A 14245-nucleotide genomic window follows, 5' to 3' on the forward strand; every position below is an offset into this window, starting at 1 on the left:
GTGGAGCATGTCGAACATTGAATCGGGCCATTATCATTGTAATGATGAGATATGCTGAACAGCGTGGTTCCAACTTTCATTCTTGCAATTTTTATACATTCATCCCTGGTAAAGTTTAGGCCAAACTACAATATAAACTTTACCAGGGATGAATGTATAAAAATTGCAAGAATGAAAGTTGGAACCACGCTGTTCAGCATATCTCATCATTACAATGATAATGGCACAGTTAATGGTAACCGGAGCGCTGCTTTTGCTATGTGATCAGCTTCTTCATTTCCTTTGATTCCTATGTGGCCTGGAACCCAAAGGATTTTTATTAATTGATCCTCTCTAGGTCTTTGGATTTCCGGTCCATTATATGCAGTAGAGCCAATGTATTTGACTACACTTTGGCTGTCGGAACATATCAACGTTTTTGCTTTTCTTTCAGCAGCATATATAATTGCCTGTTCAACAGCTGCAAGTTCTGCATTGAAAATTCCTGCATGTAGTGGTAATAGACTTTGCTTCAGAGTTTTAAAGGAGTCAACTGAAGTTTGTTCTACTAAAGCATAGGTTGAGGTGTCGCACTGCCTAGAGCCGTCAGTGAACAAGATAAGTTCTGGGTTGAATTCATTTTCATATGGAATTTTATTTTAGGTGATTTCCTTAGTGGTTGTGCTGGTATGGGTGTTTTTTTAATGTTAAGGTAGCGTATAATATTTTCCAGCGCGCTATCGTTTCTGCCGCCTACTTTTCTTCTATTGGCTGATTGTAGCTCCCACATATGCTCGTGTAATGGGTGATCTGGCAGTGTCAAAGCTTTCGCTGCGAGACCAGCTGACCTTCTTTGTAGTTGCCAATCGATATCGTGGTACCGCACTTCTAGTCTGAGGGCGGCTATTGGGGTGGCCATGAGCAACCCTGCAGCCGTTCGAAAGCATCTATACATACATGCATTGATTTTGTTTTTATTCTTTTCGGATGTCCACCCATAAACCGTGAGTCCGTGTTGAATTATTCCTTCACATATAGCTCGACTGATTGATATGGCAATGTCTATGTGTGGTCCTTTGTTCCTCGTAAAGAATATCTTTAGTAGGTCATTAACCTTGATTAGTTTTTCGCAAATTTTGTTGATATGCTCATTCCATAGTGCATTTCTGGAGAAAGTGATGCAAAGGATTGAGATATGGGGTTTCAGCCTAACATCTTGGTTGCCTATTTTCAATGAGGATATATCACATTTGTGTTTTTTGCATACATGCATAGCTTCTGCCTTATTAATTGGTACTACTGCACCAGTTGCTTCTGCCCACCTTTGTACTTTGGTGTTTACTTCACCGAGGCTGTTATTTATTTGTTCTGCTGAGCCTGAAGATACAACAAAGATGTTGTCAGCGTATACACCAATAAAGTCCACTCCATTTATGTTTCTAATATTTTTAATAAGCGTATTGCAATATGCTGCACATAATATGACTGACAGTGGAGATCCTTGGGGGAGGCCATTGTCGAGATTGAGAAACTTCGATAAAAAACCATCTACTCGAACTGTAATTCTACGATGCGACATAAAGGAATGTATAGTTTTCAGCACTAATGCCGGAACGCCCCAGGAAGAAAGTTCTTTTATTACAACAAATGAAATAACTCTATCAAAGGCCTTTTCTATGTCTTCTGAAAATATAACATTGTGTTTATTTGCTTTAAGATTGTCTTTTATTTTTGCTTCTAATGCGTGACACAATGTATGTACTCCAGGCTGTGGGAGGAAGGCATGTTGCTCTGGGAGAAAGTGCGATTTGTAGTGTTCTCTAATTTTCCTCGCAAGAATTTTGTCAAATACTTTAGCTAGGACCGATATTAGCGAAATGGGTCTGTATCCTTCCACCAGATTTGCGTTTTTATTTGGTTTGGGAATCGGAGCAAGAACTGCTACCTTCCAGTAGTGCGGATAAGTTCCAGTTTCGAGTATTCCCGTGTATAACTTGCATATTCTCTTCCTCAGCGAGATGTCCGAATGTTGTATCATGGAGTATGTTATTTTATCAATTCCCGGTGTTGTGCCTTTTGAATTTTTTATTGCTACATTGAGGTCATCGATTGTTATATTGGAAAAATATTTATGAAGACTGAGTGCTTCCCCGGATGGGGAGTCAATGTTATAGTTTTGTTTAGCCAGTATAACTTGTGTAGCAAACGAATTGTCGGAGCCTATTAAACTCCATGTTTCTGCAAATTTATCTGCTATCTGTTGGGGATGAGTAAGGCACTCGTTTTCTGAAAAAATATTTGGAAAACTTATATATTGTGGCGATTTGACTTTTTAATTTTGTTCCATATTGTCCTTGTATCCATAGTAGGGTTAAGGGAGTTGATAAAGTTTTGCCATGTATCCCTCTTGGCTTGTTTACATGCACGCTTTACCTGTGCACAGAGTTGTTTATATTTTATTATATTAGCAAGATTTCGTTTCACTTTATAGACCTTCCACGCGGAGTTCTTTAATCCAATTATTTTGGCTATCTCGGCATTAAACCATACGGTGGTTTTGCGTGGCTTTGTGTTCTTTTTTACTGGCATGGACTCATTTGCAGCCTTCCTGATAATTTTCTTTATGTTGGTTACCTCTTGGTTAATGTTGGCCGTTACTTTAAATTCTCCACTCTCCCAATTTGCTTTAGCATCTACAAAACCCGGTTTAAATTTTTTTAAACCGGGTGTGATGTTGTTGGAAATCAAAATTGGGAAGTGGTCATTTCCTTCTGGATAGCAGTTCCAGGTTAGGATACCTGCCAGTTCTGCACTAGCCATAGTTACATCTACAGCCGTCAGAGTGTTTTATGTGTTGAGCAGCGTTGGCGAACCATCATTTAAGAAGACTAAGTTTCTACAGTTTGCGAATTCTTCCCATATTTTCCCGGTACGGTTCGTGGTTTGTGATCCCCATAGTGTGTTATGTGAGTTTAAATCACCAAGCAGTAGATGATGCCCACAGCTGTATAGTGGAATGCTGTCAAGCAGTTGTGAAGTAAGATATACATCTATTTCTTTATATATATTAGTTATGTGAAGATCCGTCAATCCATGTACGGTAAGTGATTGATGAAGGAGGTTATTCCTAGATACCATAAGTACTTTTTAATAAGAAGGTAATGCCAGATTTGGCGTATTGAAAATCTTTATTATGCTGAAAAGTTCTATAATTAGGTAAATGTAGTAGATGCAGATTCTTTTGCACTATGTGTGTTTCTTGTAATATAATGATATCGGGATTATGTTTTTTAACTAGTAATTCAAGGGCATATTTATTATTGATATATCCTTGAATGTTCCATTGGAGGATTGAAAAATTAAGTCCGATATCCATATTTTTAAACGTTTAAATTTTTTATTTATTCAAAGTCAGAGATGTCGCTGTCAAATTGTTTTGTTTGGACGAAGTAGTTATTGCTTTCTATTAGGTCTTGTGTTAAATTAGTTATAGGTGATTGGTATATTTGCGGTTGGGTGTAGTCGCTAGAATTGTTGTGAGTTTTGTTATTAATTGGAGTTGAGTGGTAATTATTATTGTTTGTTGTTGTGCAAGGTGACATTTCTATGTCTCCACTTTCTGCGTTTGTATTATTAGCTATTGCGTTTGTTGTTGTATTTTGTTTAGCTTTTGCTGTTATCTTTGTAATCAATGTATCAATATTGGAGTTTGAACTTGTCTTTTGAATGTTATTTTGAGGTGATTTTGTACTGATTTGTGTTTGGTTTGTGTTTTCTTGGTTTTGAATGTTATTTGAAAGTTGTGGAGCTGGTGCGGTGACCTGTTTTGTATTTTCTTTTAGCGGTCGTTCGATGTTATTATTTTTTGTAATTTGTGCATACGAAGCCTTGTTTGTATGCTTGCTTCTGGGTTCTATTTGGAACGCAGTGGGGTTACTGTTGTACAATTTCCAAGCCTCTCTTACAGTACACCGACGTTCAATTTTAATTTTGTTGATGGATTTATGCTTGAGGAAGCTAGGACAGGAGGGGTCTTCAGAGGTATGTGTGTCAATATTGCAATTTACACAGAAGATTCTCGAGCAAGTATCATGAGGTGGAGGTGTCGCACATTGCTTGCACAGCTTGTTACCTTTGCAATTATTTTTTGTATGCCCCAACTTCAAGCAATTTCTGCATTTCATAGGGTTAGGAATGTATTCTTGAACTGCGACTTTTTCCCAGCCCAAGTTAATTTTTTCTGGTCTCCGCATTAGATTAAATGTTAGAATTGCTGCTCCTGTTGGTGCTGGTGTATCGTTAGTTACCTTCATGACTTTCCTAACTTCGATTACTTTTTGGTCTGCTAAGCCTTCCAATAACTCTTTTTCAGTAAGGTGGATAATGTTTTTCGAAAATATTCTACCCTGTGTTGAATTGAGGTTTTTGTGAAAGGATATTTTAACTGGTACAACATCAATATAGGTTGCTTTGATGAATTTTTCTGCTGCGTTAAGGTTATTTGCCTTTATCAGCAGGTCACCAGATTTAAGCTCTGTTACTTCAGAGTATTCGGAACTTATGTGTTTAAGCCCTTTTTCTATTTGGAAAACGTTATAGGATGCTAATGGTCGGGTTTTAGTGTTGTTTTGGGCGATGGCGGTGGCTATGATGTATCGTGGTATATGGTTATCATTTTGTGCTATTGGCGGTAGAGATACAAAATCCCCTTCCCTTGGTCTTTTAGATTTGGTTGTAGGAAGTGATATATTCTCGTCCGGATCTATGTGTTTAAACCTATTTCTATGAGGGGGGTTAGCCCCTTTCATTTTGTTTGATTTCAGCTACCAAATATGTAGTTTTTAACACAACCACTTAGAAATAATATATACACTAACGGTCGCGTAGAAGAAAAATACAATACAAGCTTATTTAACACACACTAGTGTCTATAGAATTAGTTGCGCTGCGAGAAAAACACGTCTGCGTAAGGCGGCTGCCCGAATAAGACTGTGATAGCGGCATATAGGCAACTCCTTTTCGTGCTGTCGAAGGCGGCTTTATAGTCGGTTTAGGAGAGCAGAAAAGTATTCCCTCCATAATCTAAGCACTCTCTGGACATTAGTTACAAGGTCGCCGTTTTCATTCCTACAGGAGTTTGCCCCGGTCTGAAAACCTTCCGTCTGTCGCCGTATTTTTTGGTAGAATTTTCGGGCGTTATTCCTGGTGGCTAGCAGCTCAAGCTCCTCGCACTCACACCTTTCTGATTCTGCTTTTTTCTTCCTGAAAAGGCGTCTCGCTTCCCTTTTCAACTCACGATAGCGTTCACACACTCCTCTTGTCGCGCTCGCTTTTAACGTAGCCCTGTAGACAGCGTCTTTTCTTTCGGTTGCAACGCGGCATTCTTCATCGTACCGGTTGTTTTTTCGTTGCCGCCGGTAACCAATTTTTTCCTCGGCGGCAGTACGAAATGCTTTGGAGATATGCTCCCACTGCTCCTGTATTCCTTCAGGATGAGTTGTGCTCTCAGAGAGCAGGTGTGAGAGTCGAGTTGCAAAATCATTAGCAGTCTGTTGTGATTGAAGCTTTTCAACGTCTAGCTTTCCTTCCATTCCTTCCTTTTCCTTGTGTTTGTGTTTTTTGTTCCTTGGTATTAGCCGCGTTGAGGCGGGTGCGTATTTTTGCTGCAACGAGATAATGGTCCGAGTCCTCGGATCGTGCGCACATCTAAAACACTGGAGGCATGCCGTTCGTCGATCACAACGTAATCGATCTGATTGCGAGTATTTCGATCAGGAGACAGCCATGTAGCTTGATGTATCTTTTTATGCATGAACCTTGTGCTGGATATGACCATGTTTCGAGCACCGGCAAAGTCAATTAGCCTCAGTCCGTTATGAGAAGTTTCATTGTGTAGGCTGAACTTTCCGACTGTAGGCCCAAAAACACTTTCTTTGCCCACCCTGGCGTTAAAGTTGCCAAGCACGACTTTTATATCATGACGGGGGCAGCGCTCGTATGTGCGTTCTATTTGTTCATAAAAAGTGTCTTTCACCTCATCGTCTTTCTCCTCTGTCTGCGCATGGGCGCAGATGAATGTTATATTAAAAAATTTTGCTTTTATTCGGATAGCGGCGAGACGCTCGTCCACAGGCGTGAACGCCAGCACTTGGCGACAAAGTCTCTCTCCCACCACGAATCCGACGCCGAAACTGCGCTTATTCGTATGGCCACTCCAATATATGTCACAATTTTTGATCTTCTTTCTTCCTTGCTTCGTCCAACGCATTTCTTGGATGGCGGTGATGTCAGATTTTGCTTTTACGAGGACATCAACCAGTCGGGCATCTGCACCAATCCCATTCAGGGAGCGAACGTTCCAGGCGCATGCCCTCAATTCATTGTCCTTCAAACGTTTGCCATGGTCGTCATCAATAGATTGTATTTATCCGAGGCTTGTTGTTATATTTCATTGGAGTATGGTTTTACGACATGGACATGCACACCTACCGCGGGTATATTCTGACCCCCTTACCCGCTGGGGTTATCGATGTGATGGTCCTTTGCCGGATACAGATCCGGTACGCTCCGGTACCACAGCACCATTAAGGTGCTAGCCCGACCATCTCGGGAACGATTTATTTGGCCACATTAAACCTTCAGGTCATCCCCTCCGTCTCCACCCCAAGTTCCATGAGGAGCTTGGGGTCGCCAGAGCCTCGTCTGTTAGTGAAACAGGTTGAAGGGTTGCGCTACACAGCCCCTTGAATCTGGTATTTTAGTCGCCTCTTACGACAGACATACAGGGGGTACCACAGGGTCGTGTCCTATCCCCGATTCTGTTTAATTTCTACATATCAAAACTCCCTTTCCTATCAGAAGGAGTTACAATCCTATGCCGACGACTGCACGATAATGGCAACGGGACCTAGCCCTTCAATAGATGAATTGGTTTCTAAAACAAATAGCAATCTTCCCGATCTTTCTAGTTTCTTCACCTTGTGAAACCTGGCATCATAACCGACAAAATTTACTACCACTCTGTTTACGACGTGGAAGGAACAGATGACGCAAATATTGGACGTTCACGTCGATGGTGTCACGCTACCGACTGTCTGTCATCCAAAGATCTTGGATAATACTCTGACCCAGGCATGCTTAACCAACGAACCGATATCATTTCGTTACGATAATTAACGTTAATAAACAAAACAAAGTCATTTCGTTTCGTTTATTAACGTTAAGAACGTCAAAATAACGTTAATTTAACGTTCTTAACGTTAATAAACGAAACGAAATGACCCTGTTTCGTTTATTAACGTTGATTATCGTAACGAAATGATATCGGTTCGTTGGTAAAGCATGCCTGCTCTCCTTCAAGGCAAATACCACCAACATTTTAACTAAAGTACAAAGCCGCACCAAATTCCTCAAGTCGCTTGCCGGCAGCACTTGGGGAAAAGATAAAGAAATGTTTATAACCTCATTTGGTCGCCTGGTCAACGAAATGCTGAACATCCCCCAGCGGGTTAGGGGGTTAGAATATACCCGCGGTAGATGCCTGTCGTAAGAGGCGACTAAAATACCAGATTCAAGGGGTTGTGTAGCGCAACCTTTTCAGGTTACCAGCGCAATATATAGCTTCTCCACACCCAATTGTCAACCTCACCTTCGAGCGACGAAGCCCGTTTCACTAACAGACGAGGCTCTGGCGACCCCAACCTCCTCGGGGAACTTGAGGGTGGGGAGGGAGGGATGGTCTATAGAAGGTTTAATATGGTCATATAAATAGTTCCCGAGATGGTCGGGCTAGCACCTTAATGGAGCTGTGTTATCGGAGCGTACCGGATCTGTAGCCGGCAAAGGACCATCACATCGATAGCACTACCCAAAGCCTTCGGGGAGCAACCTTATCGCTACAACAACAACAACAAATGCTGAACATGCAGTTTTAGCTAAACTCTCACAAACTAAGACAACCTAGCAAACAACTCCTTGATCTAGCCACACCTCCACGGGGTTAAGGGACCATCTCCATAAGCACTATGATATCCGGCACCTGCCAACACACCCTTTTGATCCAGATAAGACAAGGAGGCCCTAAGCAGATCCACACAGTATGTTATTAATATACAATATCCTTCTCTGAAGAAAGCACACTACCAAGGGAGCCAAGAGTCACAATTTACTCCCCATTAGGGAGAGAAATGACATGCTAACCCAACAGTTCCTGTTGAATACCCAGAAACCTGGGCATCCCAACAGACATCTGATTGATGAGCCAACACCGCCCAGGGGCTTAAGGAGTCATCTCCGTAAGCATTGAGGAAATACGGCACCTGAGAACACAGCCGTATGAAGCCAAAAAACACAAGCAGGTCCTCAGTGAACTCCACAAACAGACGTCGGACCTCATTCCTAATTCCCCGGTGAATCCCCAGTACCAAAAACTTGCGGAAGAGGAACGCATACTCCCCAGGGAAACGCGAGTCACTCTAGCTCAACTTCGTTCTGGGTACTGTAACAGGTTAAACTCTTACCTATCCAGCATCACCCCGACATACAAAATGTATGCCCCGCTTGCAATGTGTCCCAACATGACACCAACCATCTTTTTAATTGTAATGTGGAACCAACGCCTCCAACACTCCTTTCATTATGGTCCACCCCTGTTGAAACAGCAAGTTTCCTTGGACTCCCGTTAGAGGGTATTGATGACAATTTGTGATCGTTCACCGCTGTTAGGTGGGGCGAAGCACTGCTACAACAACCACAACAACATCACAAATTGTCATCAATATCCTTTGAGTCTGTTAGAAACGCCCGTCACTCTAGCTCTCTTAACACCATTCTCACTCGAGGGCCAGAGTTTCCCTGGATTCCCGATAGATGATATTGATGACAATTTCTTGGTTGTTGTTGTATTAACGATAACGACACTCCCCGAAGGTTTTGGGGAGTGTTATCGAATTTGATGGCCCTTTTGCGTTTACTAGCTCACCCATCTCGGGAATGATTAATATAACCACATTAAACCTTCTAGACCATCCCGCCCCAACCCCCTAGTTCCATGAGAAACGTTTAGGAATTTAAAAGAAACTGCCTGTAGTACATTACTTTTTTGTTTCGTTCCTACTCGATCTTTGCCTTACTGCTATTTGGTTTCCTTTGTTTTGCTAATATTTAAATGTATAGTTAAGTTTATGAAACTTACTAGTTGAACAGCCATTTGAGTAGCCGTGTCCGGCGACTGCGACTGTTTGAGGATTGTGATTATTTGCTGTAAACCTTCGGCTTGCGGTTCCCACGTCATCTTGTTTTGAGAAGTTACGTTTGCGGATGTATTACCTATGAAGAAATGTAAAATGTTATTACATATTATTTCATTACTGCCAAACAAGTTATGAAGGTCTACAGAAGGGTGCATGCTGGTGACATGCGCGAATATAAAAAAACGGGTGCGATTTGTCCAACAAAATATACATAAATATGTTCAATTTCTTGGTCTACAAATTGCATTAAAAAAACCAAATTTTATTGGCAAATCGGAGTGCAATTTCTGCAGGTTTAGTAATTACTCATTGCATTTCGCTTTTTAAGTTTCGACATGTCGTCCACACCATTTTTCTTGCAAATTGTCGCATATTTTTTCGCCAGTCTGAGAAAACAAAATACTCTACAGCGTTTCGTGCAAAAAACCTACCTCTGATAAACGCACTAAAAATAGATTAAACGTGTTTTTATCTTGTGTTGGCCTTTTAAATTGATTTAATTGTGTATTTCTGCAATTTATAAATTTTTTAGAACTTTTCTCCTTTTTCCTTCCTTTTTAGTATAAATTTTTCAGGGAAAACTTATCATGGCGGAACCATACAAGGTGGTGAATAGGCGATATAAATACAAACAAACACACAAATTCTATGTCTTTCGTTTTTGTAATTCGATGGCTTAATGTCAAAATAGTACTGCAATCAGGTAGAATTGTCAAAATAGACAGAAAAAAGTAAGCCAACTGGTCTCAGGCCTCCATCTGTACTGTTTCGCTATGAAATTTAAAATGAAGTTTAGAAGCTCGTGGCCCGACCGATTATCTCTTTCTAACACAAGTCGAATAAATAGGTGTGCGCAAGGGACCTCATATATGTACGCGACGGAGCAGAGATGCCAGTATCTCAAAAGCAGGCTAGATAAATTGCTGTCATGAATTAAGGTGAAGTTATATTTGCGCTTCGATCACTTCTTACGAAAATATTGTGGATAAGTACCCTACAAAAATCGTTGGACCATATGGTCCACTGGAGTACTTACCATTCTACCCCACTGTAATGCAGCGATGGGCCAACACATGTTTCTACACGAACATGTTGTCCGATCATTGCTCGTTTTTAACGATTGTAATCACTACACGTTGTTTATTGGGCTGTGGGTACTCCATGGATTACTCTGATGTAATGCGGAGCTGGAGTATATGGTCCGGTCCTAGGACATCGCAATGTTAATTGGACCATATTTTTTGTATGAATTGTGGTTAATTTTGGAGCACTCGCTTGGTCCATAGCGAGTACTCCATACATGCATGCATGGAGTACTCGCGATTTTTGCAGGGTACAAGTCATGGTTCAACTACATACAGGTTGCTCATCTGTAAAGCAACAAAATATGTCTGTTCAAATTGTCAAAATCTGTGTATTGGTGTTGGTGCGAATGGTATGGATTGGAAACATAAAACTTAGCAGTTTTTGTATGTGTAAGTAAAATATTGCCAATGTGTTGGTTTTATTTTGAGTTTGCCACTTTTGACAATCCCTTCGACCATGCAATGACATAAATAAAATCAGCTGATGAGATAAGCCAACCTGTACATAATTGAACCATGGTACAAGTGCACAATTCACAATTCCATCATGGTACAAGTGTGTTAACTTCTTTCTGACAGGCACTCGCTTAAGGCGGTGCCACAATGATATTTTTCATATAGATGCGTTTAACACAAGCTTATGCTTTCCAATAACATCGCCACAATCAACCAAGATGTTGCGTTTGTAAATATGAAGGAACTTCAGACGTGGCAATTGAAGTTTATTACGCCTTGCCCATTCACATAAATATTATCCCCTTACAAAAAAGATACTTGCTAACATATTTTGTGTCGTATTCATTTGTTATATTACAGTTTTTACCTGCGAAAAATGTTAGAAAATTTACCAACCAGTGGGAAAAATAATTTCACTTGCAAAGTGTGTCAACACCCTTAACCAAAACAAATGTCACATTCTTCTTCTTATGCTTTGCTTGTAACAAAATTTGGGAGATGGCTACTTTTCAATATCAGATGGCTCCTGTGTCGCTCATTCCACCATTCTCCATAAAAATTCGTGCAATCTACTCATAATGCATAAGCATGTCCCTGCAAAAATCGTTGAACCATGTGGTCCACTGGAGTACTTACCATTCTACTCCACTGTAATGCAGCGATGGACCAACTCATGTTTCTACACGAACATGTTGTAAGCCGATCATTGCTCGTTTTTAACGATTGTAATCACTACACGATGACGATCGAACAGAGTTGCCAAAAGTAAAATATTGTAATAAATACAAATAACTGAAAATAAAATTTTACTATGACAACTCTGATAAAATGCAACCGCGCACTGGTTTTATGCAGGCATGCTTAACGAACGAAACGATATCATTTCGTTACGATAATCAACGCTAATAAACGAAACGAAGTCACTCACTTCGTTTCGTTTATTAACGTTAAGAACGTCAAATTAACGTTAATTTGACGATCTTAACGTTAATAAACGAAACGAAGTGACTTCGTTTCGTTTATTAGCGTTGATTATCGTAACGAAATGATATCGTTTCGTTCGTTAAGCATGCCTGGTTTTATGTGTACATAGTATAGTATAGAGAAATATTAATTTCTTTATTCACGCAAATGCTAAATAACATAAGAATATTCGTAGTAAAAAATATAAAAGTTGTATTTCCCCTCTTCATTATTTACTTTCATTTTAAATTAAATTCACTCCGATAATTCTTTCCGACACAATTCCTCTTTAGTACTTTGGCATATGATCCTCTGTGGGTGCTCCATGGAGTACAACAGTGAAAGTACTTTGGAAAGTACTCTCACGTATGTACTCTATGGAATACTCACAAACAAAGCGAGAGTGGGATCACCTACTCCTCTCCTAGGACATCGCAATGTTTATTGGAGCACATTTTTTGTATGAATACAGATTAGTTTTGGAACACTCCTATACTCCTAAAGGAGTATTCCTTACATTATTTATGGAGTACTCGCGTTTTTTGAATGGTACGCTGTTTCAATTAAAATGTCAGCGAAATGAAAACGGCCCCATTTTTGTTTGCCAGTTGATATGGCATAATTTGACTGTCAAAATGCATTTGGCAGCATGTTGGAATTTTTCTCTACGTTTGATATTTACACAGCTGATTTCTTCAATAAACTGCGCCAAAATCGACTTGCAAATTTAAGGTAAGTAAATAAATTTTTTAATATAATCAAAGAGGATAAATACAATAAGAGCCGCCACTCGTTACTTTGTGGCGATTATCTCACTGGAAATTGAAAAAATTGATGCCGAATGTTTTCTGAGAGGGACATTTTTAATTGTCTCGCATTTATCCATGCCGTGTAGGCCCCTTGTGCAACTGTGATCTTTGGAAAGAGAATTAAATAAAAGAATTAAATACAGTCGAAAAATAAACACAAATACCCAACGAAAATGTATAGAAGACATTTATAAACATCTCGCCCAAAAAAAAAAGTAGCGACTACCTCTCAGTATACATCGAGTAAATGCCAAAAAAATAACGAGTGACGGCTCTTATTGTATTTATCCTCTTTGATATAATATGTAAAGATTGATATATCTAAATTATTTACATTTAATTTATGAAAACTAGATAAATGGACGAAATGAAGCCACGCCACCAACCCCTGCAACAAAAAAAAAGAATGCGAAAGTTAGCAGAACATTCTTTCGCATGCTCCGGTTTCACATCCATTGGTCTTCTGAGAATTCGAAAGCGAGACGCACATATTCCGAACACATTCTCAGTTACATTTCTTGCCCGCGATAGCCTTTAATTAAAAATTTTGTGCGACATCACCAGTTCAGCAAAATAGCAAAATGGCTTCATTAAGTATGTTTTTATGGGAAACGCGTCATCAGCCACAATCACAAAAGGCATTTCAGCAATTTCTAGGAGTGTTTTCCACCTAAATCCCCGCAGCAATTACGAAATGCCATGGCTTGTTGTTGTTGTTGTAGCAGTGCTTCGCCCCACCTAGTAGTTGCGACCGATCACAAATTGTCATCAATATCCGGGAGTCCAAGGAAACTTGCTGTTTCAATAGGGGTGGACCAAAATGAAAGGGGTGTTAGAGGCGTTGGTTCCACATTCAAATTAAAGAGATTGTTGGTGTCATGTGGAGACATATTGCAAGCGGGGCATACATACATTTTGTATCTCGGGGTTGATTCTGGATAGGTAAGAGTATAACCTGTTACAGTATCCAGAAAGAAGTTGAACTAGAGTGACTCGCGTTTCCCTGGGGAGTATGCGTTCCTCTTCCGCAAGTTTTGGGTACTGTTCTTTGAGTACTGGATTCACCGGGCAATTCCTGGCATAAAGGTCCAACGCCTGTTCGTGGAGTTAACGAAGGACCTTCCTGTGTTTTTTGCTTCATACGCCTGAGTTCTCAGGTGCCATATTTTCTTCATAATGCTTACGGAGATGGCTCGTTAAGCCCCTGGGCGGTGTTGGCTCATCAACCAGATGTCTGTTGGGATGCCCAAGTTTCTGGGTATTCAACAGGAACTGTTGGTTGGCATCTCATTTCTCTCCGTGATGAGGAGTATTCTCGCCTCATTATGTAGATGGTGTTCTGGGGACATAAGAAGACAGCCCGTGGCGGTTCTGAGAGCAGTATTTCGGCAGGCCTGTAGCTTCTTTCAGTGGGTAGTTTTTAGGCTTGGCGATCATATAGGGGACGCGTAGCAAGCAATCGGCTGGCCAATTGCTTTGTATGTGGTAATGAGCAACCTTCGTCCATTCGTCATGGGTGCTCGGAACCTTTATGGAAGATAATATACATATTTTTAACGCTTTTGCAGGAATACACATGTTACGCTCACCCACCTTTAAAAATTCTTCTCCTACAACATGTATTATCTTACAAATGGTGGTTTTCCCCAGAAAGAAAACACTCATCAGGCTAGAAAAGCTGTCGCCAGTTGCTAAATAACGC

At 40.4% G+C, this 14245-nt stretch overlaps 1 protein-coding gene across 1 annotated transcript in view; it reads right to left on the minus strand.

Moving 5' to 3' along the window:
• Positions 1-9833, minus strand: part of LOC137252997 (transportin-1-like) — a 33511-nt gene extending 23678 nt beyond the window's left edge. The window contains exons 1-2 of the mRNA XM_067789199.1: positions 9662-9833; positions 9173-9306 (exon numbers count right to left, since the gene is read on the minus strand). Of these exons, the coding sequence (XP_067645300.1) occupies positions 9173-9271 (99 nt within the window). The 5' untranslated portion in view covers positions 9272-9306; positions 9662-9833. The remainder of the gene's footprint in view (positions 1-9172; positions 9307-9661) is intronic.
• Between the last annotated feature and the right edge of the window lie 4412 nt (positions 9834-14245).

This window comes from Eurosta solidaginis, chromosome 5, assembly GCF_040869045.1.
Source record: "Eurosta solidaginis isolate ZX-2024a chromosome 5, ASM4086904v1, whole genome shotgun sequence".
Lineage (NCBI taxonomy): Eukaryota > Metazoa > Arthropoda > Insecta > Diptera > Tephritidae > Eurosta > Eurosta solidaginis.